General features: G+C 40.1%; 2 protein-coding genes across 2 annotated transcripts in view; one reads left to right on the forward strand and one right to left on the reverse strand.

Moving 5' to 3' along the window:
- si:dkey-238o13.4 (uncharacterized protein LOC560780 homolog) overlaps positions 1-27,354 on the forward strand; it is a 171,544-nt gene that overhangs the window by 134,664 nt on the left and 9,526 nt on the right. The gene's annotated exons all lie outside the window — the stretch shown is intronic.
- Positions 415-27,322, reverse strand: sntb2 (syntrophin, beta 2). Its single transcript, XM_061036432.1, has 7 exons — positions 26,512-27,322; positions 11,286-11,502; positions 9,372-9,582; positions 7,168-7,310; positions 5,259-5,455; positions 2,038-2,228; positions 415-864 (listed from the first exon to the last, which is right to left on the reverse strand). The coding sequence occupies exons 1-7, from the start codon at positions 27,239-27,241 to the stop codon at positions 772-774; spliced, it is 1,782 nt and encodes a 593-aa protein (XP_060892415.1). The 5' UTR covers positions 27,242-27,322; the 3' UTR covers positions 415-771.

The raw sequence follows: 27,354 nt of genomic DNA on the forward strand, positions 1-27,354 counted from the left end.
ATGTGGAAAAAGGCACAGTTGGCAATCCTGATTACAACAGTATTTTAGGATAACGTGCTAAAAGTTGAGTCAATTAGGCACACTATCGAGCCAACAGAAGTGTGTAGTATAAAGACACGCAACAGACACACACACACACACACACACACCTCTCTTCATACACACAATCTGTTCATTGAACTGCATTCTGTCTTTAAAACTGCTTCTTTCTCTCGCATGTCAACACACACAAATACATTAAAAAGTACATCTGAAGGCTGTCATGGAATGATAGGCATCGAGTAACATCAGGAAATATTCACCAATCTGTGCTTGGCGGTGTATTGAAATAATCCTCTAAACATGTCAGTAACACTTTGCTGCTGATAGGAACACAGCTCTCTCTGGTTGTTTTTCTTGAAACATGATATCAGATTTATTTTTTGAAACATTATCGGATGGAAAGTAATGAGATTGTTAACAGCTATTTTTTGCATTATGTAACTGTCTCCTTACACTTTGTGACTTCAAGCAAAGCAACATGTCCCTTCACCTGACCCTGCAGTACAGAGTTGAAAGAGAAGGCACATATTTGAGACAATCAACAATATGACTTGTGGGTTTAATCTCCCCCGGCAGCCCCACCGGAGGCATACATCTGCAGCGAAGGGAAGAACTGAAATTATTTTTAGAATAAGAATCCACCAATATCCTAATTTTGGGAGCGCATCCCACCCTCCCCCACTGTGCCTTGGGCCTGTCCTTTAGTCCATGCTGCTGTAGGTGGCTACCTCACGTCAGTAGGCCCATACGAGTGAGCTTGGCCGACAGGAAGGAGTGGAGGACAAACACCACCGGCTTTGGACCGGAGTGGAGGTCAAACACCTGGAGGATTAAAGGAGGGAGGAAGTGAGGGGGGGGAATGGAAAAGAAACATAGCAGTGGTAACACTGTCAAACATATTTGTAATAATATATTCTGAGATATCCGACCCAAGCATATGCTCACTTTTGAAACATGTGCAAGCATAATCCCTCTGTTTATCTCTTATGGACTTATTCCAGTTGTATGACCTTGTACAGTATCTGTACAATCACATTATTAATATTGTTTTTATTCCAGTATGTAGTCTTCATTGTGAAAAAGAGAAAAAAGTTGTTCTGTACTATTGAAAAAAATAAAAATTCCCTGGTGTTGCCTTGTACTCCATATTGATGTTGCATACTGTATGTCTCTGGGACATCACCTTTCTGTTACACTTCATCTAAGACACTTACCAGGCTCAAATATCAAGGACTAATATTAAGGGTCACATATTATCCTCCTTTTCAACCAGTTTAAATAAGTTCTAGAGCTCCCACAACACATATTTGAAGTTTCTTATCTTAGTGGTTATTAATCCACTCTGATCTTGTATTTGATCATGCCTATAAACCCCTCTACTTCAGCCCTGCTCAGAACAGGCTGTTTCTGTGTCTGTACCTTTAAATATGTAAATGAGCTGTGTCTGACCACGCCCCCTCTCTGGAAGGGCTTGGGTGGCTCGGACTTTCTTGCACCACGCCCTGATTGTTTATGGTGTGAAGGCAGACTCAGAGGGCAGAACAAACACCTAGCTGTGGGAGTGTCACCCACCTGGGGGAGGGGTTACTGCCCTTTGTGATGTCATGAAGGGAAAATCTCCAAACGGCCTGTTTGAGCACACATTTTCTGAAAAGTGGAGCAGGCAAAAGACGGAGAGGACGGACTTTTTACTTTTCATAACTGGGGGGATTGTTGACAGGTTAGAGACACATATTAGTGTTAGAAAAACATGGTACCGTGTATTTGGCATAATATGTGACCTTTAAATATTGTGTACTTTGCACTGCAGGTAATTAGAGAACATCACCTGAGACTTAATTCAAACTTCTTGGTATTTTTGAGACCAAACACTTGATCATAAAAAACTATGTTAAATGTAAAATGAAAAGCTACAGTACGATTCTTTCACTTGCTGAAGTGGCAAGATTTAATCAATATTTAATAGGGATTTTGTTCTTTATCATCTTAACATACCATTTCTCCCTCTGGACCCCCAAAGTCCAGGTAAAGGTTGCGTATTCCATCGTCGGCTGACATTTTAAGCTTTTCGTAGGGGTATCTGAAGAGCACAGCGCCCCCTGTTGGTTCTACGGGCTCCCTGGTCACAGTGAAGCCCTTCTCATAGTGCAGTGTCAGACGAACATCCTGTCTGTTCAACGTGCAACCTGGAAAGAGGGGGCGAGAGAGAAAAGGGGTGAGGAACAGCAGGTGTGTGGGTGAGTAATATGTGACCTGCATGTAAACACAACCGCAAACTTTAATAACATTGAAGTTACGGCAGGGCGGCTCGATAGCACTCTAAATACCTTCCTCTTAGTGTCTGAGAGACATGTTAGTAACTTCCTTTTTTCAAAGGGATTTCTGTTTTTTTTTTAACCAAGGCCCTTTTCTTTTTTTTACATGTTTGGCTGTTCCAGATAGAATCACTGTTTTAATAAATTTAGTGGCTTGCTGGCTTTGAAGAGAGTGATGTAACAGAGTTATCTGGTTTTAAAAAAAGCATCACAAGAGTTTATCTCTGTGTGATCCTCTTTGTAATGTGGCGAGGCACCTAGTAGAACAATGTCAATAACTGTGACAAAAACCAAGCACCTTTAATGGCCGGACTTTAATCTGGCACATTTGTCCAAAGGATTATAATGCATCCATTACAGTCTCAACTGAAACAGTTTACTGAAGCACATTCAAACCTTTTTGTCACTTAGACCCCAAAGGATGTAAAAAATAGAGCCTAGGTTAAAAATACTGGACTCCTCTATGACAGTGGTGCTGATTACTCTACAATATGTTATTCTAAATCAGGGCTGAGAGATACAGTATATCATGTTTTTTTAGGCATAGCTATATATTTTTTAAACAAGATATAGGGTAACATAATATCGTTTATATGGATATAGTTTATGCTGCGTTAAAATATTGTTAATCAGAACATCTGTAGAGCAGCCAGTTTGCCTGTTTCTCCTCTCACCGTCTGTCCCTCTTCACCCTGCTTCACCTCTCTCCCTCTCTGAGCACAACTCTAATAAACACCTGCATCACAAAATAAACAGCTGTATGTATTTAGTTATGCAGGAATGTAACTTTTATTAAACAGTTATATTTAATTAAGTAGTAGTTTATTTTTCATTCATGTTGACATTGTGCAGGTGGCCGTTAATAAAACTGCGGTGTGACATTTGGAATTAAGCTCATGTGGATTTGAGTTAGAACTGACAATGTTTGCTTCTTTCTATACAGAAAAAAAAATGAAGCTATATTTATCATGTATCACCGCTCAGCTACAAACAATTGAGATATATTTGGTCCATATCGGCCAGCACTCATCTGAATGGGATGTTCCTCCATGCTGCAGCCCAAAGACAAGTGTATCTCCTAGTATATAAAAATCCTGCCTGCTGTAACTATGAGGTAATGTGACCTGAAAGCATTTCCATGTGTCTTACTGTTGCTCGACTGGCCTGAATGTTTCTGCACAACTGTGCGTTTGTGTACCAGCAGGACAGGGAAGAAGGGGGGAAAAAAAAGGCTGAGGCTTTCCAGTGCTGTTCCGGCAGCCAACTATTGTTGTGCACAGAGTGAAAACATTCCCCTCTGCTGGCTCCAACTTCTGCTTTTTCTACACAGAGCTGCTCTTTCTGAGCTGCTGCACACTGCTAGTCTGCCAGTTGCTAAATGTAGCCTTCTGAAAAAATCATAGTACCTTAATGTGTATTAGCATTTAAAGGCCTTTCTATACTTGATTCATGTTTACTTGGAAAGTGTCACATTGTATCTTGTTAGCTTAATGACTCCATGCTGAAAGGTGAACCCACATAGTCTGGTTAAAGCTGTTTAATGATTCTATCACACCGTGTAAACCACAGACAATATAAAAAGGGCGTGTGTTTTTGTTAGCAGAAGGGGCAATACAGCGTCTCCACCAGCTTATCTCTACAGCTCAGATTGTAACTCCAAACAAAGTCACCAGCACAATACGTCAGCGCCCGTCACAGGGTATTTTGGCACAACAACAGGAGGAGATGGGAAGCACCGTCCGTCTTTGAAAAGAGTCTTTGGTGTGAACTAACACAAACTGCAAACACAGCGTTTTAAACAAGCACACATTAATTCATCATGTCAGACCCACGTGTCCAAAGGGCCCTATGATGTCATTTTGAGGTTGTACAACTGGATGAGCTATTGAAATTCAGAATCAGATTCCGTTTTTCCTGTGACCTAAAACACAAGACAGAAACCAAAACACAGCACAAGAGGTGCCCTGGTTTCTATTATTAGCAGAAAAAAAGGAGATTTACCTGGAACCATTTTATCACAAGGCTAATTGGATCCTTTTGGCTGATGTTTGATTCCATTTTCTGTGTAACAGAATTATTTCCTAATTAATTAATTAATAATTAATTCTCTATTGATGCTAGTTGAAAAGTTCTGGTTAACACAATTTGCTACCAGATATCCATTTAGTGTTTGTCAGTTTGATTCTGTAGTTGATTGATTGATTGATTGACTGATTGATTGATTGATAAGTGGTGGATATTTTTCATCTAGTTCCATATTTACTCGTTCAGCAGATACAAAGTGACAGTAGCATTTATTCAGGGTCACATTTTTGTTGACTTGTCTCTGCTTCGTCTCAATGAACACACGAGGAAATGATGTAGCTACTTAGCAGCCTGATTCTTCAAATGAGTTAGTTTGTCTATGTGCTGTTTGGTACTGGGTAAAGGGTAAAGGGTAAAGGGTAAAGGGTAAAGGGTAACATTTCTTGCTTGCTTGCTGCTGGTTGAAACTTTGCTAATAAGAGGTTTTTAAAACAAAGCAGTGCAGTTCATTGCAGGAAAACAAAAAAGATTCAGCTAAAAGATTCTTAAAATGTCACTAAAGCTGAGGGTAACTACTAAAAATGATCCAATACAAGCAAACGTGTAGTCAAGTGGTAGTGACATATCATTGTTTTACTTTATGAAGAACTTGTTATTTCGACTGATGCATTACTATCTAAGGGGTGTTTACATCTTGAAGCTAGTTGAGATTGTGCCAAGATACATTTAGAAAAATCTAAAACAATGCAGTATTGCTGAACAAACCGATCATATGCTTTGTGACTAATGAGAATGAAACACGAGACAGAAGCAGCACTACTGTTTGCTCTGTCTGTTCAGATCACGATGACTGATGGATGTCTGTCCGTCACTCACCAATGGAGACTTCTTTGATTATCTCAGCAGCGGCGTGCCCCCCCTGCACCAGTGCCCTTGTCCATGAGGACAGATCCCAGTGGGTTTCCACTCGGAAGATGTGGGACTCGATGCCCCGCCCTGTGCCCGTTCGAGTGGCAAACACCAGGTCTGCACCCTGGGCGGGAGAACCTCGGGCGTTACCAGAATGAACCAGTCTGGAAGAAGAGAGAGACATATATGAACACACACACACACACACACACACACACACACACACACACACACACACACACACACACACACACACACACACACACACACACACACACACACACACACACACACACACACACACACACACTTCTTGTTTAGCTCCTCCACTGTTTATTTCAGATGTCGAGGTGTGCTGGCCTTATATTGACTTGTTTAGCGATATAACATTTCCTGATTAGAAGTATGTTTTTTACAGAGACCCTGAAGTCCCATTACGAGATACATTTTATCATGTGCATATAAGTCCTTATCTGGTGCGCCCAAGTTATTATAGAAGATGTAGTATTAGTGTTCCTAAGGATTAAACTTGTCCTTAAATTCTGTTTGGGGATTAGAATGAGTTGGTTCACCCCATGTTGTATTCATATGTAACAAACTCTGCTAGTAACAAGTTAAAATACGTTTGGTCTTGGTAAAAGTGCTATATACTGTATCCGTGCAATGACTTTTAAATCTAATATCAAACATTATTTTGCTGTAGAGTCTCACTACATTGTGCTTTACTAGCCAAATCATAGTTTCATCATTAATCTGCGTGGTGAAGCTCACTAACCAAGTTACTTATTTTTCTATATTTTAGCCATTTCAGGAGCTTTTCACGACAAGAAAGGTGGCTGTGAGAGACCATTTTGTTATCATCAGAATCTATATGTTGGGGTCAAAAGTGAATGTTAGTTCCTTGTTCATCAAACAAAACTGCTAATGAGTTATTATTTAAACGAACAAACAAGTTATCAACTTTTGCGCACAAGATGAATGATGATCACCTTTTCTGAACATCAGGGGCTCTGTATTTTTCACTAACAGAGACCTGCAAGGCAAGTGATAAAAGATGATTCAAGTCATATATATGTAGTGTGAAAAATATTGAAGATCTATTTTTTTTGGTTCATTTTGATGTCAGAGACCTGATATTGTTATTCTTCAGGGTTTATGATTTAAAAACAAGTTTAAAAAAAGTGTTGCCAGTATGACTCTTAAGATTCCTTTCTTTTAGGGTAAAAAAATAAAATAAAAATTGCCAAATGAGAGAAAAAAAGTTTTTTTCTTGCTGTCCCTTTTCATAATTATGTTTAAAAAAGTTTGACCGCTAAAAAAAAACAGACATATGCTAATTTTATTCACTTTTGTGCAGATTAAGAACAACACAACATGTTCTAATTAGGACTGGAATTTCTTTTGGTTTCTTTTTTTCTTAACTTGCCTTTCAGGGCTTCAGTAGTGACATATGTGTAGTTGTTGTTATTTTCACACGTGGGGGTTCCCAGCTGAGGTTTCCCAAAAATGAACTGAGCTAACCATAACCTCACTTTTTTCACCTCTACATTGATGTTTAAACTTCCAGGTACTTCCCACACGTTACCGCTTATTGAAAATGTATTGGCAGCACTGTGTAGGGAAACTACTGACCTATAGCTGACATGAAAAAATGTCCCACTCAATGGATTTTATAGGACGCACATGAACATCTGTACCTTCAAGCAAGAACATGTATAAACCCATATTATAATGATGACACTGAAGTTTCCAAAGCAACAGTGAGGTTTGAAAAGGAGTCATGTTTAGAATCAGGGCAGACCAGTCAGCTTTAAGATTTGAATTCTCTGACAGCGTGAGGGTAAAGCTGGATCACCCTGCGGTGGGTTTTCTTTACCTTGTGGCGAGCAGCGGGTGTGTTAGCAGAGGCATGGACCAGGACTCTCTGCTCCACGGCACAGATTCAAACAGCAGGATGTCCTTCTCTGTCAGGGCCATGACCACTGGTTTGTACTGCTGCCGTCCACCTTCTAACTGAACCTGTTGAAGAAAGGAAAAGGTGGATGCTGGTATTTTGAGCTTAAACTCATAAATCGATGCAATTCAAAACTTCCAAATGACATTTGTTACAACACGTTTTGTTTTCTTCTCAGTTCTTACACAGGCTTCAAGTATATAAACCATTTAAAGCAGGGGTGGGCAACTGGCGGCCCGGGGTCCACATGCGGCCCCCATCAACCCTCAACCTGGTCCTCAGGTCATTTTTTACACATCAATTAATTGGAAACATGAAGAAAACATGACAAAATCTGCCATGTAATCATGAAAAACAGAAATATGTCTATAATAATATTTGATCACTGGTATATGTTGAGTTAAATTTGAGACAAAATTGACTGTAATCGTTTTTGTATCTTAAAATTTGGGCCCCTGGCAGTGAGAGTTAAATGAATGTGGCCCTTGCTGTGACCAAAGTTGCCCATCCCTGATTTAAAGGCAGCAATTGCTCACAAGCCACCCCAATATACTGTATGTGCTACAGTTAAGTACTTTCATGGTGAATAGGTATAGTGATGCACTTTGCACAGGGAGAACGACGTGTCTCAACATTGTACAGCAGCTTTCTCACCCGGATAGTCTGACCTAAATTTTGAACACTTTAAATAGACCAACATGTGTAAGTATGAGTCATGGCTGAGTGACTGGAGTACTGGTTGAGTCACACCAAAGAAGTGATGACATTAAACCAGAGCGTGTGCCTGCGAGCCGAAGTGTCATGAGTAGGTGGGCTCTACAGGAAACAGTGCAATGCAACGGAAAGTAGCATTGGTGTTTCCTGCTTTAACCCAGTCCAGATAAACAGAGCCAGACATGTGTGCATTCAACAGGACCCTGAATGAACACTTGATCAAAGTGAGATGATAACATTTACAGTAAGTGTCCTGTTCCTGGCCCTGGCTCAAGTAATTTAAGAAAACACACTCTTCCTGTGTGCAGTTGCTTTAAAAAAAAAAGAATGCCAGTGTGTGTGTTTGAGGTCTGGGTATGTGCAGTGACGTAGGTGAGGCGAAACAGGTACTGAAGCAAACTAAGCTAATATAACTTTTCTTAAGAGAGCTGTGTTGAACTGAATATCAGACTAAAAACACTCTCAAAAAAAAAAATAAGTTCAAGTGTTGCTGCACATGAGACGTTTGAAGACTTAAAGTGAGCATGCCTGCAGTAAGGAAGGGCTCCTTTCAATGGTCGACAATACTCCTCTGAGTATGCTTGAGGGATTTTCGCGCAAATAAAATCCAAAGCAGAGCTGAAATCTTGGAGCAGAAGTGTTATGTGTGTGCAGAGAGAAGCAGTGCTGAATTGTGCTGCATTTGACACAACTGATCATCACATCCTATTACTGACTGGGTCAAACTGAATCATCATTACAGGAACCACATTAAGCTTGATTATATCCTGATTCTCAGATTGATGTCAGTTTATACAAGTTTGCCATAAATCCTCTGCACAAGGCAAAGTTAGTCACCGAGTTCTAAGAGGTTTGGTTCTCGGTCTGACTCTATTTACTTTTTGTAGACTCAATCATGTATGACCAAGAAACTTAAGATTTTATTTTAAATAAATCAAACTATTTTATCTATTTTTACCCTTTGAATATCCTTTCATAAATATAAGAGCTGAAAAAAGCTGCACTAAGTTTACAGAAATTTCCTCTTTTTACATTTCCTCTGTATTGTTTTTACATCAGCTTAATTTTTCGGCCACCAAATATGACAGTCCTGTTGGGCGGCTGCTTAAAAATGTGTCTAACCCCTGATAGCTTTAAAATGAATATAATACACATTCCCAAAGATTATATCCAAATAGATATATTGTCTGACCGAGTTAAAAGTCTGTGTCTGTAATTATTAGCTGTATTAACTTGAATATGTTTGAGTAATTGGAGATTCCCCGTTTGTGTTATTGTTGTCTTTATCCTGTACTGTGAAGGTGCATAGAATGTAATATCTAAAGATTAGCAGTAAGCCCTGAGCAACTAAAAAGGATTATCACCTGCATAAGATAGCACGCAGCTGTTAAATCAATCAACGCTTAAGATACCTGTTCAGCCAACCAGCCGATGTGTTTGAGATGGGGGTGTGTGGAGGCTGAAGAAGAGGCTCCAAGGTAGGCGTTGATGTGAGCCAGCGTCTGTGGCAGCAGGGCGGCAATGTTGGTGTGGATGGCAGTGAACCAGGAGTTGGCAGAGGGGCCGTCCTTACAGCGCAGCACCACTGTGTGCTGGCCGTCCGGGGAATGGAGCTCCAACAGTCTGCAGAGGACAAATGAAGTTTATTAACTCATTTAGACTCAAACACAAGCAGCAGAAAATATTTTGTAAAGACTTCAAGGAAAACATCTTATCACCACGAGTGGACCACTACACTTTCTTTGGCCGGATTTTCTTTGTACTTATCTTCACTGAAAATACATTTTGTTTGTTAGTATACTACAGAGGCCTAACGTCATACTTTTGCTTGTTTTGTTTAGAATAACTTAAGACAACCATGAAGTCAAATAAGCAGTGTTCAAGCTGCATGTGTATTAATCCAAATAGTATTCATTTATTTTACATGAAAAAAAACACACATTTTGAATTAGCAGCATTTGATATTTAGGGGGTGTGGCTCAGTTGGTAGAGTCGGTCGTCTCTCAACTAGAAGGTCGGGCGATCGAGCCCCGGCTCCTCCAGCTAAATGTCGATTTGCCTTGAGCAAGACACTTAATCCCAAATTGCTCCCGCTGCTTGGTCGGCTGCATATGAGTGTGTATGAATGAATGGGATTAGTTTCTTCTGATGGTCTTTACAAAGCAGCCTCTGCCATTAGAAGAGGTGGGGTAAAAAATCGATACAGTAAAGTATCGCGATATTTTGTGTGACGATATTATATCTTCTCATGGCGGTCAAGTATCGATATTTTTAATATGATATTTTAGATATGTTTTTTTTAATTTGTAACTGCTGAAGGGGTTGCACAATTCATTTTGAACAAGTTGCATTGTTAAGAATTCATGTTCAAGTTCAATTAGACTGAAATACAAATAAAAAGACTGAAGTGAGATGAACAGACTGAGAATGTTATCTTATTTGCAAAACAGTTCTTGATTTTGTTTAGTGTAGTGGACATAATAAAGAGTTAAAAAGCTAAATCGCAATATATTGTATCGCAATTCTCAGAATATCGCAAAATGCTAAAAATCGCAATAGAATCGTATCGTGTCTCGAGTATCGATAATATCGTATCACTGGGACTCTGCTGATTCCCAACCCTAGCCACAAGTGTGAATGTGTAGATGTGACCTGCGGTGTAAAGTGCTTTGAGTAGTCAGAAAACTAGAAAAGCGATATACAAACTCAAGTCCATTAACCATTTAAATAAAGTACGATGACAAAGGAGAACATACCTTGAGTTAAATTTACCAACAGAGAACTGACAGATAGGTTTCTAAAACATTGGTCCTAAATATTGGAAAATAAGCCCACAGTGTAACATGACCAACGTGTACAAATCTTTACAACGGGGATTTAATTCAAAATGAGAATTTATGTTAATGTTAATTTTTTCCCCACTCATTCATTCATTTGCAATTATTGATATCTTTCTGTAGGGAGATTACAATCCCTTTATCCCAATCATTATCACTTTCTGACCAGAAAAACTACAATGTAAGTAACAGAAGATGATTAAACACTTACACGCACAGTGTGAAAACACACACATCCCCAGCCGCACCCGAAGTCCACCCTGCTAAGCTATTTCTCTCTGTCGCACGCACACACACACACACACACACACACACACACACACACACACACACACACACACACACACACACACACACACACACACACACACACACACACACACACACACACACACACACACACACACACACACACACACACACACACACACACACACACACACACACACACACACACACACACACACACTGAGGAGTCACGTATCCTACCTGTTCTCCAGATCTGGCATGGTGAGGTTCCTGCTGATGAAGCACATCTTTAGGCTAATGACCTTTCTGTCTTTGGAGGAGGAACTGCTGTGTTTGGGTGACCCGGAGTCCTCGCTGCCGCTGTAGCTGGGTGACTGAGGGCGAGCCCCATCCCACGGTAGGTCGGCTACCAGAGATGGCTTCTTAAAAAGCGGAGAAACCTCACGGATGTACTTCACTGTCGAGAACAACACAGAGGAAACATATATTTAAACAGATGTACAATGATTACAAGGACAAAAACAAAGTCATAAGTGGCCCCCCATTGGCTGTGAGATGCTATAAGATAGTATCATATTTACTGCAGGGAAAGATCTCTGGGGATTCCAAAACATTGTACAAACATTTATTTTTCCTGTGTGTTTGTTATGTCAAACTATGGGATTGCAAATTCCAAGTGGCACCTTCAATTATTTTAATATGAAAGCTTAAATTTGAAAGCAGCACTTCACGATTTTTTTGCAATCAGGGGAGCAAATAAAAGTTAAATACACCTTAAGACCACCCATTATGGGATTTCTGACCCCTGCTGTACCTAAACTAATTTTGAGGGAGGAAAAGTGCAAAGATTATTACCTGTAAGGCAGCTGATGAACTAAATTAAATGATAATAAACATTTTATTTTATGTGGATTTATGCTTTGGCTGCAGACAGTGTCGAGAGTAATGGAAACTATGAAGACGAGTGCATTCCACTGGACAACCTGTGTGTTGACATCAGTACACTGGAAAACATATTCAGTGTACTGATTTTTCTCTGAAAGACCTTTATGTGCACACATAACAGAAGTAATGGTGAACCTGATGTATCTGGCTAATGTTTTCCATAACTTTACATGTAAGTATGGCTCTGGTTTGGTCTTTGCTTTAGTGCTTCAACTCTGTAAAGCACTTTAATTGCATGTCTTGAAAGAAGCTCGTTCTTAATCTCTTTAAAATCTCTTGTGGGACTTAAACCAAGACAATGAGCCAAAAGACAATCCAACTGTGAGGCAGCGGGTACATTTCTTTCTTTTAGGTTTGACAGCATGATACATATTCACATCATACTAAGTCAATTGATCTTTTGATAACTATTGATAACTACACTTTAAAAAAATAAATCTGGCTGTCAAACCATCTCATCATCAATCCTGTAACCACACTAGAGGAATCTGGCAAACATTTAAATGTTTAGTTATTGAAAATACAAAAGATTTCTAGCTCCAGATTATTAAATGTAGAGACTTTTAGCTTTTCTTTGTTCTGTATCGTTGTTGGGGGGGGGGGGGGGGGGGGCATAACAACTGGACAGTGTAGCAGAGGTAAAGCTGAATCACTTGTAACACCAAGGATCCATAAAATGTAGCATCAAAGGTGCCGTAATCTATAACTTTTTTAAAATCTGTACAAAGAGAAACAACAACAGCACAAAAAAGTCCTTTTCACAAATGTCCCTATAGTCCAACAATCCTCCTCTTAACTCTCCCAATCAACTAAAATCTTATACAAATAAGTGAAAGCCACTGGCACTTGTTGTTAACATAAAAGAAAAAAGAAAACATGTCTGCTTCCTATACTTTGTTAGGATGAAGCCAACCGTGTACCGACAGCAAGACAGCTGTTGAATATCTACAGATCTAGAGCAAATAGTGTGTTGATAGTTTGACCATGTGTGGGTCTCAACTCAATAACAACCAGTCACTCAGGATATATGGTGTGGCCAGTCATGAACCAAGCCATAAGGAAACACTCTGGGATGGTTTCTGTAAGAAGTCATCATTTAATCTGCTTTTAAAAACACTTTAGGGCCCAGTTAGGGGGGAGTCTGTTTGAATATGTTGGGAGGAAACTATGGTTGGATTCTCTGCCTGTAACTTTATGTTGGATGGAAAATCGATTTTGTTCTGCATTTATCATACCTAATTATTCATACAGTGAGGAACTCTAATGGAAAAACACTGATCAGATTCGGGGCCAAACACTTGGAATGTAAACAGTTCCTGCTTTCTTCCAGCGTGTCTTAAAAGGACATACTGGTCCCCTGTGGGAAATTATCTTAGAAAAACCAGAGTTGACTCTGCCGTACAGCTGTGAGCTCTGCGGGACGGCTGTTTGGGAAAGAACGGCTTTTGCTATGATGGGATGGATTGGCTTTCCAAATTTGGTGCAGCAACCTTGCACACCGCCCAGCACACGGTCATGTTCCCTCACTCCCTCATGCACGTTTTCATCCTCCCTTGTACTCCAAATGTCCATTTTGTCTCCTCAGTTTATTCTTGAATGCACGCTCCCTTAGTCTATTTCAGTGCACAATAAGAGTGAGTGTGAATACTAGCTTCTTGGTATGCATGTGTGTGGTTGTGTTTGTGTTGGCCCATGGTCATTCTGCTCGACATGAAACCTGAGACGAGACTCTTTAGAGATGAGGTCATTGTTGGACGTGGACTGAGATATTGGATTATAAGGATGTGTGTGTGTGTATGTGTGTGTGTGTGTGTGTGTGTGTGTGTGTGTATTTGTGCATAGAGAGCAGCGTGCTTTTGCATGACTCTAAAACAAGACAAAAGCTACATGGAGTTTATGACTAAATGAGACTAGCAGCACAGTGCAAAGGTCCGTGCATTATTGTGTGTACATTACTCCGTGTGTGATTCAGAGTGGAGGGAGGGGCTGGTAGTAATGCCGGGGCAACAAGCCAAGAAATGGAGCCTCGTTTCACCGGCCCGCTTAACCACACCACCCGTACCAACAAGGTCGAGGATGATTTCTGCAAACGTAAGTCGTTTTGAGAGAGTAAGTAAGTGAGTGTGAGAGCATTCCTGAACACCATGTTTGTGTCTAGTTCATGTGGGAGAGGATTTCTCGACTGCTTCTTTCAAACCTAATCAGATCTGATGCAGAGATGTTCAGATGAGATATTTTCCATCTGCAGAGCCAGTGGGCTCTTTGTGGTCCTACATGTTTATATCTTTAAATACTGCATGAAGAGCTCACTGAGGAGAACTGTACTGCAGTTATTATAGTCAACTGCAAGCAGATTTACATTTGAGACTTTTTTTCTACACCTTGATTCCAGTATCAACGACATATCACAATCTCGTGACTCAACAGTTCTACAGTTTTCATGCTAGCTACGTCTGCACACTGCCTGGTTGCACAAATACACTGGTAACGTGTCGAAACATTGAGTAAGTGCTCTCACGCTTTCTCTTTCGGCTTTGAGTTAAGATGACTATAAGGATCTACTGTAGTCTGGTTCAACCATCTGTTCATTTTTCTGTGTATAAATGATCAATGTCATTGCACACTCTCCCCTGATAAATAGATGAATTGAAACATTATATACAAATGAGTAACAGTATGAAAAGAAAAAAAGAAATACAAAAGATACATGTGCAATTAGCAAAATATGTCAAACGTGTGCATTTTTGCTGCAATTTACACAAACTTGTAGTTAGGTTTGTGGAAACACTTTTACAATGAAAGTTAAAGCTTCAGGGTAAAAGTTTGCCTCTGGTTATGTGCTGATATTTGTAGCAGGTGAATCATTAATTCACTTCAGGGGAGCAACGCCTAACTCTTGTTGATATTAAGTGGGCACAGATCCAACTGTAAATGTCAGAAAGACACTCAGACGTGTCTGAGCCTGGTTGTAAAAGCTGAGAAAGACATTACAAGTAGGGTGTTAGATTCTTATTCATTCACTTAAGCCATAATCAGCAAATCCCTTTGATAGTATTCTGTTTTTAGTGTGCAGGTACCAACCTTTGCACCACATTCTAGCTAATTTTAGCTCTAGCTACACTATGATCGGGCTAGTTCTTTACCAAATCTGGGCCAAACTTACCACTGTGCAGCAGAGGTTCCAGATTCTGCTACATTGGCTAGTTTTAGAATCACTTCCTCAGACACCACACACACACACACACACACACACAGGTGCAGGGAAGGGAGAGGTATAGTTGTTAGGTTGTGAAATATTTTGAATTATTTGCCTCCAAATTGCAAATTCTTCTTAAATGTAAGGGTATATGTTGAAGGAAAAAGCTTTGAAAAGTGATAATAAGGAAAAAAAACTGGTGTACAGAGAAAAAGAAAAGGAACAACTTAGCCCTGAGGGACCCCAAAACCATCTCTCCTTACAGCCTGGGAAGAGAAAGTATGGCAAATGTGGGTAGCACTATATAGAACTATTACAAATCCCTCTTTAGAAATACAACTCTTAAAAGTAAAACTTAATGAAATCAAGAGTGTTAATTCTTGAAAAAAAACTGATAACACAAGAAGGACTTACTGCTGCATATGTCAGAAAATGTTGGTGTTCTGCAAGATCAAGCCTTCTACTAAGAAGGCCAGAAAAAAGAGGATATGGGAGCAATGTATTTCCCAGCATTGTCGGGGAGTTTTGCAATGATGGCTGTTCCTTGGAAAGTGAAAGCACTTATTTATCAGAAGCTTACATAGTTACATATTGGAAGAATTTGACACCGTATTCAAGGTCAAAATCTTTGAACATTTTGCCAAGAGCTCAGAAAAGAATGATGGTGACTGTGCGTTGGCAATTTTAACTGACAAAAAAAAAAATCTTAAGACTGATCCTATATTACATGTAACTTCCTCCATACACCAGGTGAGTATATTGTGTCTCAGCATCACTGAAACGCCTGAAATTGGACATACTGAGGGCTGAGATAGACGAGTACAAGATAAACCCAAGAAATCCAAACAACAAAACAAAGACATTTTGTAGCTGAAGAAGACAAAAAGTTGGAATTTAAATCCATGCACATCTGTTATAAAGAAGCATCTTTAGCACCTTAAGTACAGTACTATCACTTTGTATGTATTGAATATTTGCTGCTTTGTTGTATATGCATTTTCTGATGTGTCACATGTTGGCATAGTGGACCATTGTACATCTGCATTTATTCACTTTCTTTCTTGCTTTTGTTCAGAGTGAATAAAAGGGTTGACAGCACTCTTTGATGTAGTAATCAAATCCATCCTGTGGGATGTAGCAGCTTTTTAACAGCTGAGATCCTGCAAGCAGATTACAGTCGTTTTTTTTATATCCATTGTGCTGCCTCTGTCTACTGCACTGTTAACTCCTTCTTACTTTTGACTACAGGAGAGCTGCATGTACTCAAAACTGATTCATGTGTCATCCTGTTAAAGTCTGTGGACAAATACCACTTAAAGCACTTTATATCTGAAGATAAAGAATAATAGAGAGGAGATTGTTTATGAATTTTGTAAACTTTGTTGGTGATAAGATACGCTCGTTTTCTACAAAATGTAGCCTTATATCACTCAAGTGATGAAATCTCTGGCCAATACATGATTTACTTATACAATAATACCCTAACAAGAGCTAGCGTGTACAAACAAGCTACAAATAGTGTCCAATGTCCATGCTAGCAGCTCTGGGAGAGTGTACATTAGCAGAGCAGGGCTTTGAGCTGAGTGCTCAACATTGTTCACAATGACAATTCTAACGAGTAAAAGGATTTACATCACCTGCCTCATCCCTACATCTGAGTCCACATTACTGCAGCATTTCAAACATATACTTTTGAAGACAAGCACCAGAAAAGAGGTTGTTTTTAGTTGAAAACAGATGAAAATGAAAACAGATTAGTAGGGATGTAGGTTGATGCTAATGGAAGTCTCAGAAGCTTTGCAGGTATTTGGTCATAAACGACAAACATTTTGTTTTGATGATTATGTAATGATGTCAAGGGTCACTACAATTGTTGCAGTTATTTCTAGGGCATCCTAAACTTCAATCCATTGGACAGCTGACACAGCAAGAATAAACTGTCAATGTCAAGATAGAGCCATAGATGTAGTGTTAAAGAATGGATATTGTGCTAAATCCATCAAAACAAATTCAATGGGTGTAGAAGCCCCAAAGCTTAGGATAAAAATCCATATATTTATTTTGGCAGTGTGGCTCATCCCTTTTCAGTCGTTGACATCAGTTGTAGGAAAACTTGAGGTGTCAGCAGATCTTCATGTTTACAGCTGCATTCGGCTTTTTTCTCATGTTACAAATTTCCCTAGTTTATTCTGCCAGAACTAATACCTCTCCCTCTTCACAGCCTTTCAGCCTTTCAGTTTGTCTGTCTCACTCTCCCTCCTTTCTTTGCTGCTTTTGCATGAACTCATTAGTTCTGTCAGGCCTGTCGCTCAGCTCCACGTTGGCTAATTAGGCCTGTACACAGAGGACTGCCACTGTGCACGTCGCACATGTGTGAGTGCTCAACACATTTTTGTATGTATTTATCTATATGTACTCTAAGTGTATAAGGGAGATCCCTGCAAGAGCAACGTCCCATGAGGCCAGCTCAACTGCCTCCTTTACACCTTACTGCCTGCACACACAGAGGGAAAGAGGAAAACAGGGAAGAGGCTGGGCAAAAGGAAAACATGTAAAAGCAGAGAAGTGCATAGAGCAGAAGAAACTGACTCGACACATATTTGATTGTGGCGTTATTTGTGGCAAAAGCTATAAACTGCCTTCCTCTCTTCTTTCTCTAACATCCACACAAGTAATAATCCTCTGGTATGGCCTAAATAACAAAATAATAGCTTACAGAGCTGCAAGTCATGCAGTCAGACCCCAGTCTCTTTATTTTCCCCCCAAAACTGGCCAGAAATTCCCCAGTGGTTTGGCCTTCTCCTAATTCTCCTCTCTCATTCCTCTCTTTTACTCTCCTCCCTTAATCCTCCTTCTCCTTCCTTTCTTCAATCCAGTGTCCACTTCTCCTTCTCCCCCTTGTTGCCTCCCCTCTCTCACCCTCATGTCCATCCTTTTCTCCGGTTCCCACACCCCACACCTCTGATTAAGTCCTTCCTCCCTACCTCCGTCTTTTCCTTTTTAGTCTTTGTGTCCACTGCTCCACACATTTGCCCCCCTCCTTCCGAAGTCCATTTCTGCCAGAAACCTAACGAGAACAATGTGTGTGTGTGTGTGTGTGTGTGTGACATAATGGGGTCTCTTGTAACGCACATTTCAGCAGTTACTGTACATACAACACACATACATACAGTACACCAATAATCTTTTTTTCGAATGTTAATGTCTCTTTGTTATATAGTCGATATAGTGCTCATTCAAGTGTTTACATGCAGATATTAACAGGTATAAAAGGTCAATTCTTATTTGACAGGAATTTCAGTATTCATCTTCCTGGTTTTGAAAATGTTATAATTGCGTTCTTAAAAATCCTGGAACATCCACAAGCTTCTGGGGTTGTAGGGCGTGAAGAGTGTGAAGGGGGTGTTCCAGTGAAACCAGTGAAACCAGTTGCCTGATTCAACCAGAGATACGTTTATGTGAAGTCGCTTGAGTTGTCATTTAATTTCTTAAGACTGAATTCACCTAAAACATTTTTTTAAATGTATTCTCTTATTACAGGTAAACCCTTTCGACCTCTTAGTATGTGTACCATATTTCCGCAACACTTGTCAAGCATCTCTCTCTCTCTCCCAATATTTGTCTGTATCTTGACAGTAGGACTAATTTATATAGGTACATATATCAAATACAGCATTCGGCTTTTGCACACACAAAAAATGCACCAGATTGAATTGTGCTAACTAGAGCCCGACCAATTAATTGGCCAGCCGATAATACCGGCCGATATTAGCATACCCAATGACTATTTCATATTGGATTTGTTTCTCTCCCCATTATTGATATCTGTCGGGCCCTAATGCTAACTACTGACAAATTAAACAACTTATGGGTGTTCCTCTTTATCTTCAAAATTGGGCATACAAATTCAACATAAGCCTTTAATGATAAATTTGGATTCTGCATTAAGGCAACTTTCAGGAACTGATTTAGTTGAGAATCAGGAAAACGACTGATGATGGTTGATTACATCTTGATCCGGATCAATCTTAAGAAGTAACTTAAGACTAAAGCCCCAATGACCATCTGAAGCCTGTGACAATAAACATGACTAAAATGAAAGCCTGCTTCACACTCTGTTAGGTATCTCTCACACACAGATCAGAACAAGAAAGTGTTCCCTCGATTCCTGAAACGGCCAAACCTGCTCCTTCCTCTTTGTTGTCCTCTGACCAGGTCAGAGAAAAACCTTTTAGGAAATCAGGCTGTAAAAATAAAATGTGTTGTTATCTGCATTGCCACACTAAAATCTACAAAATTAGTCTTTTTTTTTAACAGTCAGACTCTTGTATCTGAAAGTGTGTCTGAATATGAGTGCCAACTGTCTACAAAGGATAAAGCAGATTATGGACAAAAATAATCACATTCATCATTCTCTACTGTCAAAAGATTACAAATGTCTATTCATCATATGAGATTGAGCACAGATTGATGCTGGTTTATTCACAGTGGCTCCCAGGGCACGACCACAAAGCAACACCACAGTAACAAATACTAAATACATGTCACATTTCCTGCGCAGCGTAAAGCAGCATTGGAAAACAACTCTGTTCAATGTGCCTGTGGAAGGTAAAACATCAGACTCAATTTGGCTCACGTGTTTGTTCTCGAGCTGAACTGATAACAAAAAAACAAATATATGAACCCACAGGATGGACTGTACTGCCAAATCTGAAGCCACAACATTTCAGGCTGGGGGTCAGCCCTACTCACAGGCCCTAAAAACATAAAAAGATCTGGAAAATGCCACGAGTGTGATTTCCTCTGCTGCGTTTTCCCCAAAAGAGACTTTGCTTAAAACAAACACAGTCAATTTGTTATAAAAGTATCAGTGTGGCTTTAATGTGTCAGTTACTCCAAATCCTAAACCAACTCAAAAGTAAGATTTAGATGCAGATTTTTGTTTTTGCTTTAATGGGCCAATATTTTTAGTATTCCACTTCTGCATGTAATTGAGAGTTTGATGTTGGAGCCCCAACCAGAAAAAGTGCCATCTCAAAACATAAACAGCACCTTTCACTTAAAGAAACAATGACCTAATATCAATTGTCAGGATATATTTTCATTCAGTTTCTTCTTTCAGTAAGGACCCCGTTTGTCTTGCCCAATACGGGATTCCGATACCTATGAGTATCACAGAAATGAGTGTCTCTCCGATACCAGAATGATATATATATATATATATATATATATATATATATATATATATAAATAGATATATAGAGCATTGATCAACCAAATTATAGTGGCTAATAAAACACTTACACATGTACAAAACAAAGCCAGCTGAGAGACACGATGCACTGCTCGGTCCACAGGGGTCACTTAAATGGTCTACTTAAACTTAAAGTTCCGTACCGGAGTTCCATTTACAGGCAGGCGAAGCATCAACAACTGGTCTGACATGATCATCCTGTTTTTATTGTTTGCAATTCATACTTTTAAAGCTTACTGTTTAAGCATCCACACATCAGCATATCCAAGGTAAAGGAGTTCATCCTGACACAGAACTGACAAACGTGGCCTAGTTCAGCTTGTGCAGACTCATGCTCTGAGGCACATCTCGCCCCATGAGGACAGCATACGGCCCTGTGCAGCGACGGCCGGCTAGTTTTGGCCTCCGAACAAAAGAAAAGTCTCATCAATAGCCTGTGAGTCTGGTATGTGCTCTTTCTATTCCTCCAATTACTCCCACAAAGAGATCAACCTCCATCTCCTTCCAGTGACCAGCAGGATAACCCAATAAGACACGAGCTGCTGCTGCAGCAAGCTTCAACTAATCATTGGAACATATGGGTGGTTATGTCTATCAGTCAGCTGGCGTGTGGAGGGGATTAACCAGTGGCATGTCTGGGATGTATGTCACGTGTTAATGGGCAAAAACAGAACTCATTATTTCATTCCTGTGAGCTGAGAGAGTGAGACAGGCCTCATAAAGCTACAAGGCCAACTCTGACAGGCGACATCAAGATGACGGTGTACATGCGAGTTCCTTTGATTCACTGAAGGAGACCAATTCATTTTGAGTTTGAGTTTGCTGAATACAACACGGTGTGAGGCAAATCACTGCACTGGAATAAAGAAAATCACATTCAGATTGGAATATAATTTCATATGATGTGAAGAATTAATAATAAATCTTGTTGTAGTAATTGTAGACTATAGATGACATGTTTTCATGACGTATTTTTCTGGCAGGCGGTGATCCGACTTCCCTTTTGATGACCCGACTTCCCTTTGCATTTTTACTTCTTTGTCAAACCAAGACTTGAAAGAGCTAATATTTTACAAAGGCAGACAAACAAAATACAGTTTAAGAAAGAGAAACTGGCATGTAAAAAACCTCTGAAAACATTTAAATATGTCTAGAATTAGACTCTGGCTGCTACATACTTAATGCATGATCTGATAACACAAAATGATATTTTAAATTAGTCTCCAAGGTGAAAATAAGACATAAAAAAGACCCCCCCAAAAAAATCATATTTTCTGTGCTGGTTTTAAAACCATTATGGCGTTTGTAGTACAGGGACACGACACTTCTAACTTCATACTTTTTAACATGCTGTAGATACAGAGTAGCATTAGCATTAATGTGCAGCTTTAATTCTGTTCACCTGAATTTAGTTAGTCGAATGTTTACTCTTCTTTCCACTCAGGTGCGCGCTTTTATAAAACAAAAGCAGATTGTCCTCTTCAAATTTAACATCATAAGCAGACAATTATCATCAAACTTTGTTTCTTGCATGTTACAGTTTAACTGCTATTTGATTATTAATAGTGACGTGCCACATCAAAAAATCAATTATCACAACTTTTCCTATATTTTGTCATGAAGAGACCCAAGTGAACACTACAAGCACACATGTGCTTTATTTGAGCAGCATTTTTAAAGGAACATTCAGCCTCTTGTGAAGAGACAGAGTTTGACTGAAAACATCTGCCTGCTGGAAACAAGCCTATCAGCAGTTTGGCTCGACAGAGAACTAAAACAACGAGCTCAAAGTCCCTGAAAGAATTCTGTCGAGATGAAAGATACTGCAGAGTTGCTTTGACAGTTATAATAAGTCGTTTTGCTTCACGGTTACTAAATGGATGATAATGCAGCTCAAAATCGATCTCATTTCCAAAGGCGTTTAAGTCTTGACACAACCATGCAACCAACTTTCCCAACCTGTTTGGATGGACCAGAAATCTTTAAATAAGTTTAATCGTCAAATGTAAACATTGCTTGACAAGACTACCTACATTGAATTGTAGTATAGAAGACAATACATTTCCAGAGTTGACCTGATGAGGATTAAGTGGCAGAGTAAAATGATTCTCATAAAAGTGTGCAGAGCATTCTTAACTATGTATTGAACATGGTCCTAAACTGGATTGAAGATCTATCGTCAACATGCAGTTTTTACTCTAATGTTTTGGAGGAAAGTGAAATAAACCCTCAAACTCTCCCTCCATCACCTTCTCTGATGAGTCACTCTCCTCCCTCATGCAGCACCAGCAATAAAAATCAGTGTAAGTGTGCTGCAAGTGTGGAGCAGCATGATTTATCCCAGGCAGAGCCACCAGTGTTGACCTTTGGCCTAAATACGCACATGCAAGCGGAGGTCAGGAATGTGGGGCACCTAAGCTAATTGTGAGAATATCAGGGGGTTTATGTATTGTTTGAACGGCTCGGCGCTCTGGAAACTCAGCCTCGTTCTGTGTGACAGCCATTTCTTTTCTCAGAGTGGTGGGAGACGGGCAGAGACGGAGGGGTCCACAAACAACACAGCTCACTGCCTGTCACACTGACAAACAGTGACAGGCAGTTGACACATTCTTCCAAACAGAGGCCCATGTGTGGAGAGTGTGTGTTGAGGCAGGAGGCAGCACATCCTCTTGTCTGTGCCTTAGGGTTCACTGGAAATCATTTAGTTCCAGTGTAATGCAACAGGCCGAATTCCATCTCCTGTTTTGAATTGATGGGTGTTTCAAAAACTCTTTTACAGGCTTACAATCGGTGCAAGATCTGGATATGTCTTTTGTAATGCTTCCCTGAAAATTATATTCAAATTCTTATCATCAATCATCAGAGTTGACCCTAAATCAACTCACATTTGGCATCTGAATCTCTGCACTAGCTTTTATTAAAGCTGTTTAAGTGCACACATATCAATGCTGCAGGTTGTTCTCTGTAAAGCAGACTCATAATTCATCTTTTAAAAAAGTTTTTTACCAGGAGCCAAATTATCAGGAGAGGTTCCCCATCAAAACAAAGTGACTCTATAATTAAGTGCAGCACAAACACAAAAAAAGACAGTTTTACAGTTTTAAAAAAAACTATGTTTCTTCCTTCCTTTACTGACAGATTCAAGATGTCAGGAGGGGCTGTGAGCTGAGCTGCCACTGGGTTGTTTTTAGGGGCTAAGCTTGTGTTTCTTCTATTACAAAACATAAGTAAATAAAATAAATAAATTACAAATTAATCCAGCAATTCAAACCAATCAAAACTCTTAACAGAGCACATTATACTCATTGGCTGGCTAAAACTTTTGTTGTCAGCTGGAAATGTTTTATTTTGTTATTTTTATTGTTTTGTTTGTTTAAGACTTTTTTTTTTTGTCTTTTTATGCCTTTATTAGAGAAACAGAAGAGTGAATAGAGTTGGAAATCTGGTAGAGAGAGATAGTGGAGAATTACATGTGGGAATGGAGCTACAGGACGGATTCGAACGGGCTCTGGCTGCTTCAAGGTACACCTCTGTACAAACTAACCACTAGGCCAAGGGAGCCCGGAAATATTTTATTGTCCAGCCAATCATCCGGTGCTTTTGGAAAACTGAAAAATGTGCAACTTGAGGGCAAAACGTTAGACATTAACTGAAAACAAAAGGGACAGGAGATCTCACCAACCAGCTAAAAAACACAAACTGACAGCTACAACAAAACATGAGGGAGATTATTTCTCCCTCATGTTTAAGATAAAAAAGTCAAATCGATAGTTCATTTCTATTTGATAAGCTTGTGGTGGACTAAAAAGTTGATTTGTTTTATTGTGTGCTTTGAAATACGTCTACCTCTGCCTTGAGTGCAAATGTGTAACACATTGATTACTTCCTACAATTAAAGCTCGTCCGTATTCATCCAGCGTCCATTCCAAACCATTAAACACTGTATTTAGCTCTTCCTGGCCTGAAGTTTCCAAACCCTGGGGGCTCTGCGGCCTCACTCCCTCCAATTCACTCTTTTTCCACCTTCCACACAGTGAACATTTCAACATCAGCTAACTTTAGGAGCTGAACTAATGGATTTGAGTTCACTTCCAAAATGAGATAGGACATATCTCCCAAGCACCACATGTCTTACTTTGTTTGTATTATCATCTGAAGTTCAGTCAGCTTTGTGCTATGTGCATAATGCATATCCTCACAGCTTACCTTAAGTAACCTCTGCTGAGCAGCTAATGTGAATACAATGCAACACACAAGCACAGAAGTGCTGGAGCGTTGAGTTTTAATGATTAAAAAAGAGCAACAGAGCAATATTTGTTTGGAGTTATGCTTTTGACCTTTGGATGATGGTGTAGATCAAAGATTCACGCTTCTTTTAGCTCTTTTTTTGGTCTCCACCAACACCTGAGAGGAATGTCAGGCTCTACAGCCCATTGATGTCTGACTTTCTTCACCTACAGCTAGCTTTGTTTGTTAGCCATTTAGCGCTGGTAGGTGGAGGGAGCATAATAACTAGGGGTTAATAAGAACTACCTTCATGGATTGATGAAACCTTGGATGCTAAACCATGCAGTTTATGTTAAAACCAATCACTAAAACAATAAATACATTGTAAAGCTAAAATCTTACATTCACATTACACTCAGTCTTGTAATAATAAATTAAGAGATTAACAAAAAACTTGAAGGACTTATAATGTGCCAATTCAACAGTCTGATCCAAGCCATGCAGGATTAAAAATAATTTTTAAATTATTAATAGATGTCGACTTAAATAATATAATGTTGATAAACTGGTACATTTCATTTGTATGTAGTAAAGAGTGACACGTTGTGTTTTATGGTGTTTTTCCTTTACAGTGGTCCACATGTTCCTCTGCCGGTGTTTAGGATGTGCTCATCAAGTAGCACCTTAATACACTTCCTATTTTACTTTCCCATAAGTCATAACTGGTGCTATTCTGTTTCCCCACAGATCATTTACATGTTTTCCTCTTTCTCTTTCGCCTGGACTGCATCAGTGCAGTCACACAGACAAATCTCTTCCACTGTTTACAGTGACCTCTTATCTTTAGTAACCCACAGCCATTCAAATACAAGAAGTACAATGTATCTAACTCTGAACGTGACCACAACTGTGGTTACTTTCCTGTTTACACTAATCAAAGGCTTTCTGTTCTGTTGATATTATTTGAGCCCTGCTCCTCCTATTCCTCCTCCTCCTTCAGAGATCAACCCTGTTTGTGAGCATGTTTGTTTGTGTAAAGTTTCTCTGATGTTCTGTAACATGGGGAACTATGAAATACTATTACAAGCGTTTTAAAGGTATGAAAATATGTGAGTTATTGAGTTATCTCTTATTTATATATCATGTAAACGTATATTTAAAGGAAGAAGTGTGTGGTGCTGATGAATATATTCCACATGAATTGTCTTGTTGGCATATTTAGGAAGGACATTAGTCTTTTTTATTGTTTTATTTATTTTTCAACTTAAATTGTAGGAATGAATGGACTGATCATTTGGTATTATTTCAGTGCCTGGCCAATATGATGTTGGCTGTCTTGGTCATGTCTCTCTTAGAGAATAGATATTCATTTCATGGGACATCCTGGTTAAATAAAAGGTAAAGTAAATAAAAAGAAAATAAAAATCTGTCATCTACTATTATTATCTTATCTCAATATGGGTGGATGAAATAAAGTTATTTGTTCAAGGTGAAACCTCTTAAATACGTTTGCAAAAGTTTTATCACTGCGAAAGAGATGCACAGAAAGATTCGTTTTTTCAAGTAAAAAAATAATCATAATTTGAATTATATCCATCTAAATATTGTGCTAAAATATTCATATGGGGATTTAATGACTTCTTTGATTGCATGCTCTGTTCTTCCAGCCTGCTTTTTAACAGTTTACTTTACTTCTGATAAAACTGCACCTTCACATTGTAAAGTGTACCAAACCAAACTAAGTTGTTGTAGACCCTGTGAGTAAGGGCTAGAGGTGTGCAGCCCGACAACATGAGTCTTATCTCGGCCTCAGTAAATCCCCGCTCTCGAGTCGGTCACCTTACCCTCTAACGTCACTTCTTTTCCGGCCTTCTTGAGCGCCTGCACCGCCAGGTCATGCGTTGCCTCCCGGAGGTCGTTACCGTTCACCGAGAGAATCGCGTCCCCCACCCGGAGCGCCCGGCTCTGGTCGGCAGCGAGCCCCGGGAAGATCTTGGAGATGAGGATGGGCATCCGGTTCTCGCGTCCCCCCTTGATACTGATCCCCAGCCCGCCAGACTCCTGTTTGACAACTCGCACTTTCCGCACCGCTTCTGAGGGGCCGTCAACACTGACGGGAAGGTCCCCCTGCCTCGACCCAAAGCTGGACCCGGGACTGCCATAGCTGGAGCCAGGACTTCCAAATTCAGAGTTTGTACCGTTATTTGGGTACTTTCCGGGGCTGTTTAGACCGTAGTTCCCGTCGTACGGACCCCGACTGGACGCTCCGCGGGCTGGGCTGCTGCTGCGCCCCCGAACCCCGTGGTTCTGGTTTTGAAGTTGGTCCTGACCCGAGGAGGTACCGCGGCCAGGGTTCCCCGGACTCGTTCCCGGGTCGTTTCCGTTCGACATACCATTTCGCAGGCCCGCAGAAGAGTTGTTGTAGTCCCAGTGGTTACCCCCCTGTCCGGTCGCCTCCGCTTCGGCCGTCAAAGTCAGCGTTTCTCGGGTAAGTTCGGCCGCCACTCGGATCCAGCGGTCCCGGAGCAGAAGGTCCAGTTGCCCGTTCTTGTCCGCTCGGGTCCAAACTGCCATCCTGGACGGTGAGCCTGCTCCGTGGCGGGCCGCTTTCACTCTGAACTCATCATCAACTTTTTCCTCTTTTCAGAGTGCGCACAAGCAGCGACTAGGCTACACTGGCCCGCGTC

Source organism: Labrus mixtus, chromosome 4, assembly GCF_963584025.1.
Source record: "Labrus mixtus chromosome 4, fLabMix1.1, whole genome shotgun sequence".
Taxonomy (NCBI): domain Eukaryota; kingdom Metazoa; phylum Chordata; class Actinopteri; order Labriformes; family Labridae; genus Labrus; species Labrus mixtus.

What these genes read in the sequence shown, in the direction of transcription:
- sntb2 (XM_061036432.1), bottom strand. Translation starts at nt 27,241, where the DNA reads ATGGCAGTTTGGACCCGAGCGGACAAGAACGGGCAACTGGACCTTCTG. An exon ending in TCGGCTGGTTGGCTGAACAG is followed by an intron (nt 7,311 to 9,371) that starts GTATCTTAAGCG and finishes TTTCTTCAACAG; the next exon opens with GTTCAGTTAGAAGGTGGACG. An exon ending in AATCAAAGAAGTCTCCATTG is followed by an intron (nt 2,229 to 5,258) that starts GTGAGTGACGGA and finishes CCCTCTTTCCAG; the next exon opens with GTTGCACGTTGAACAGACAG.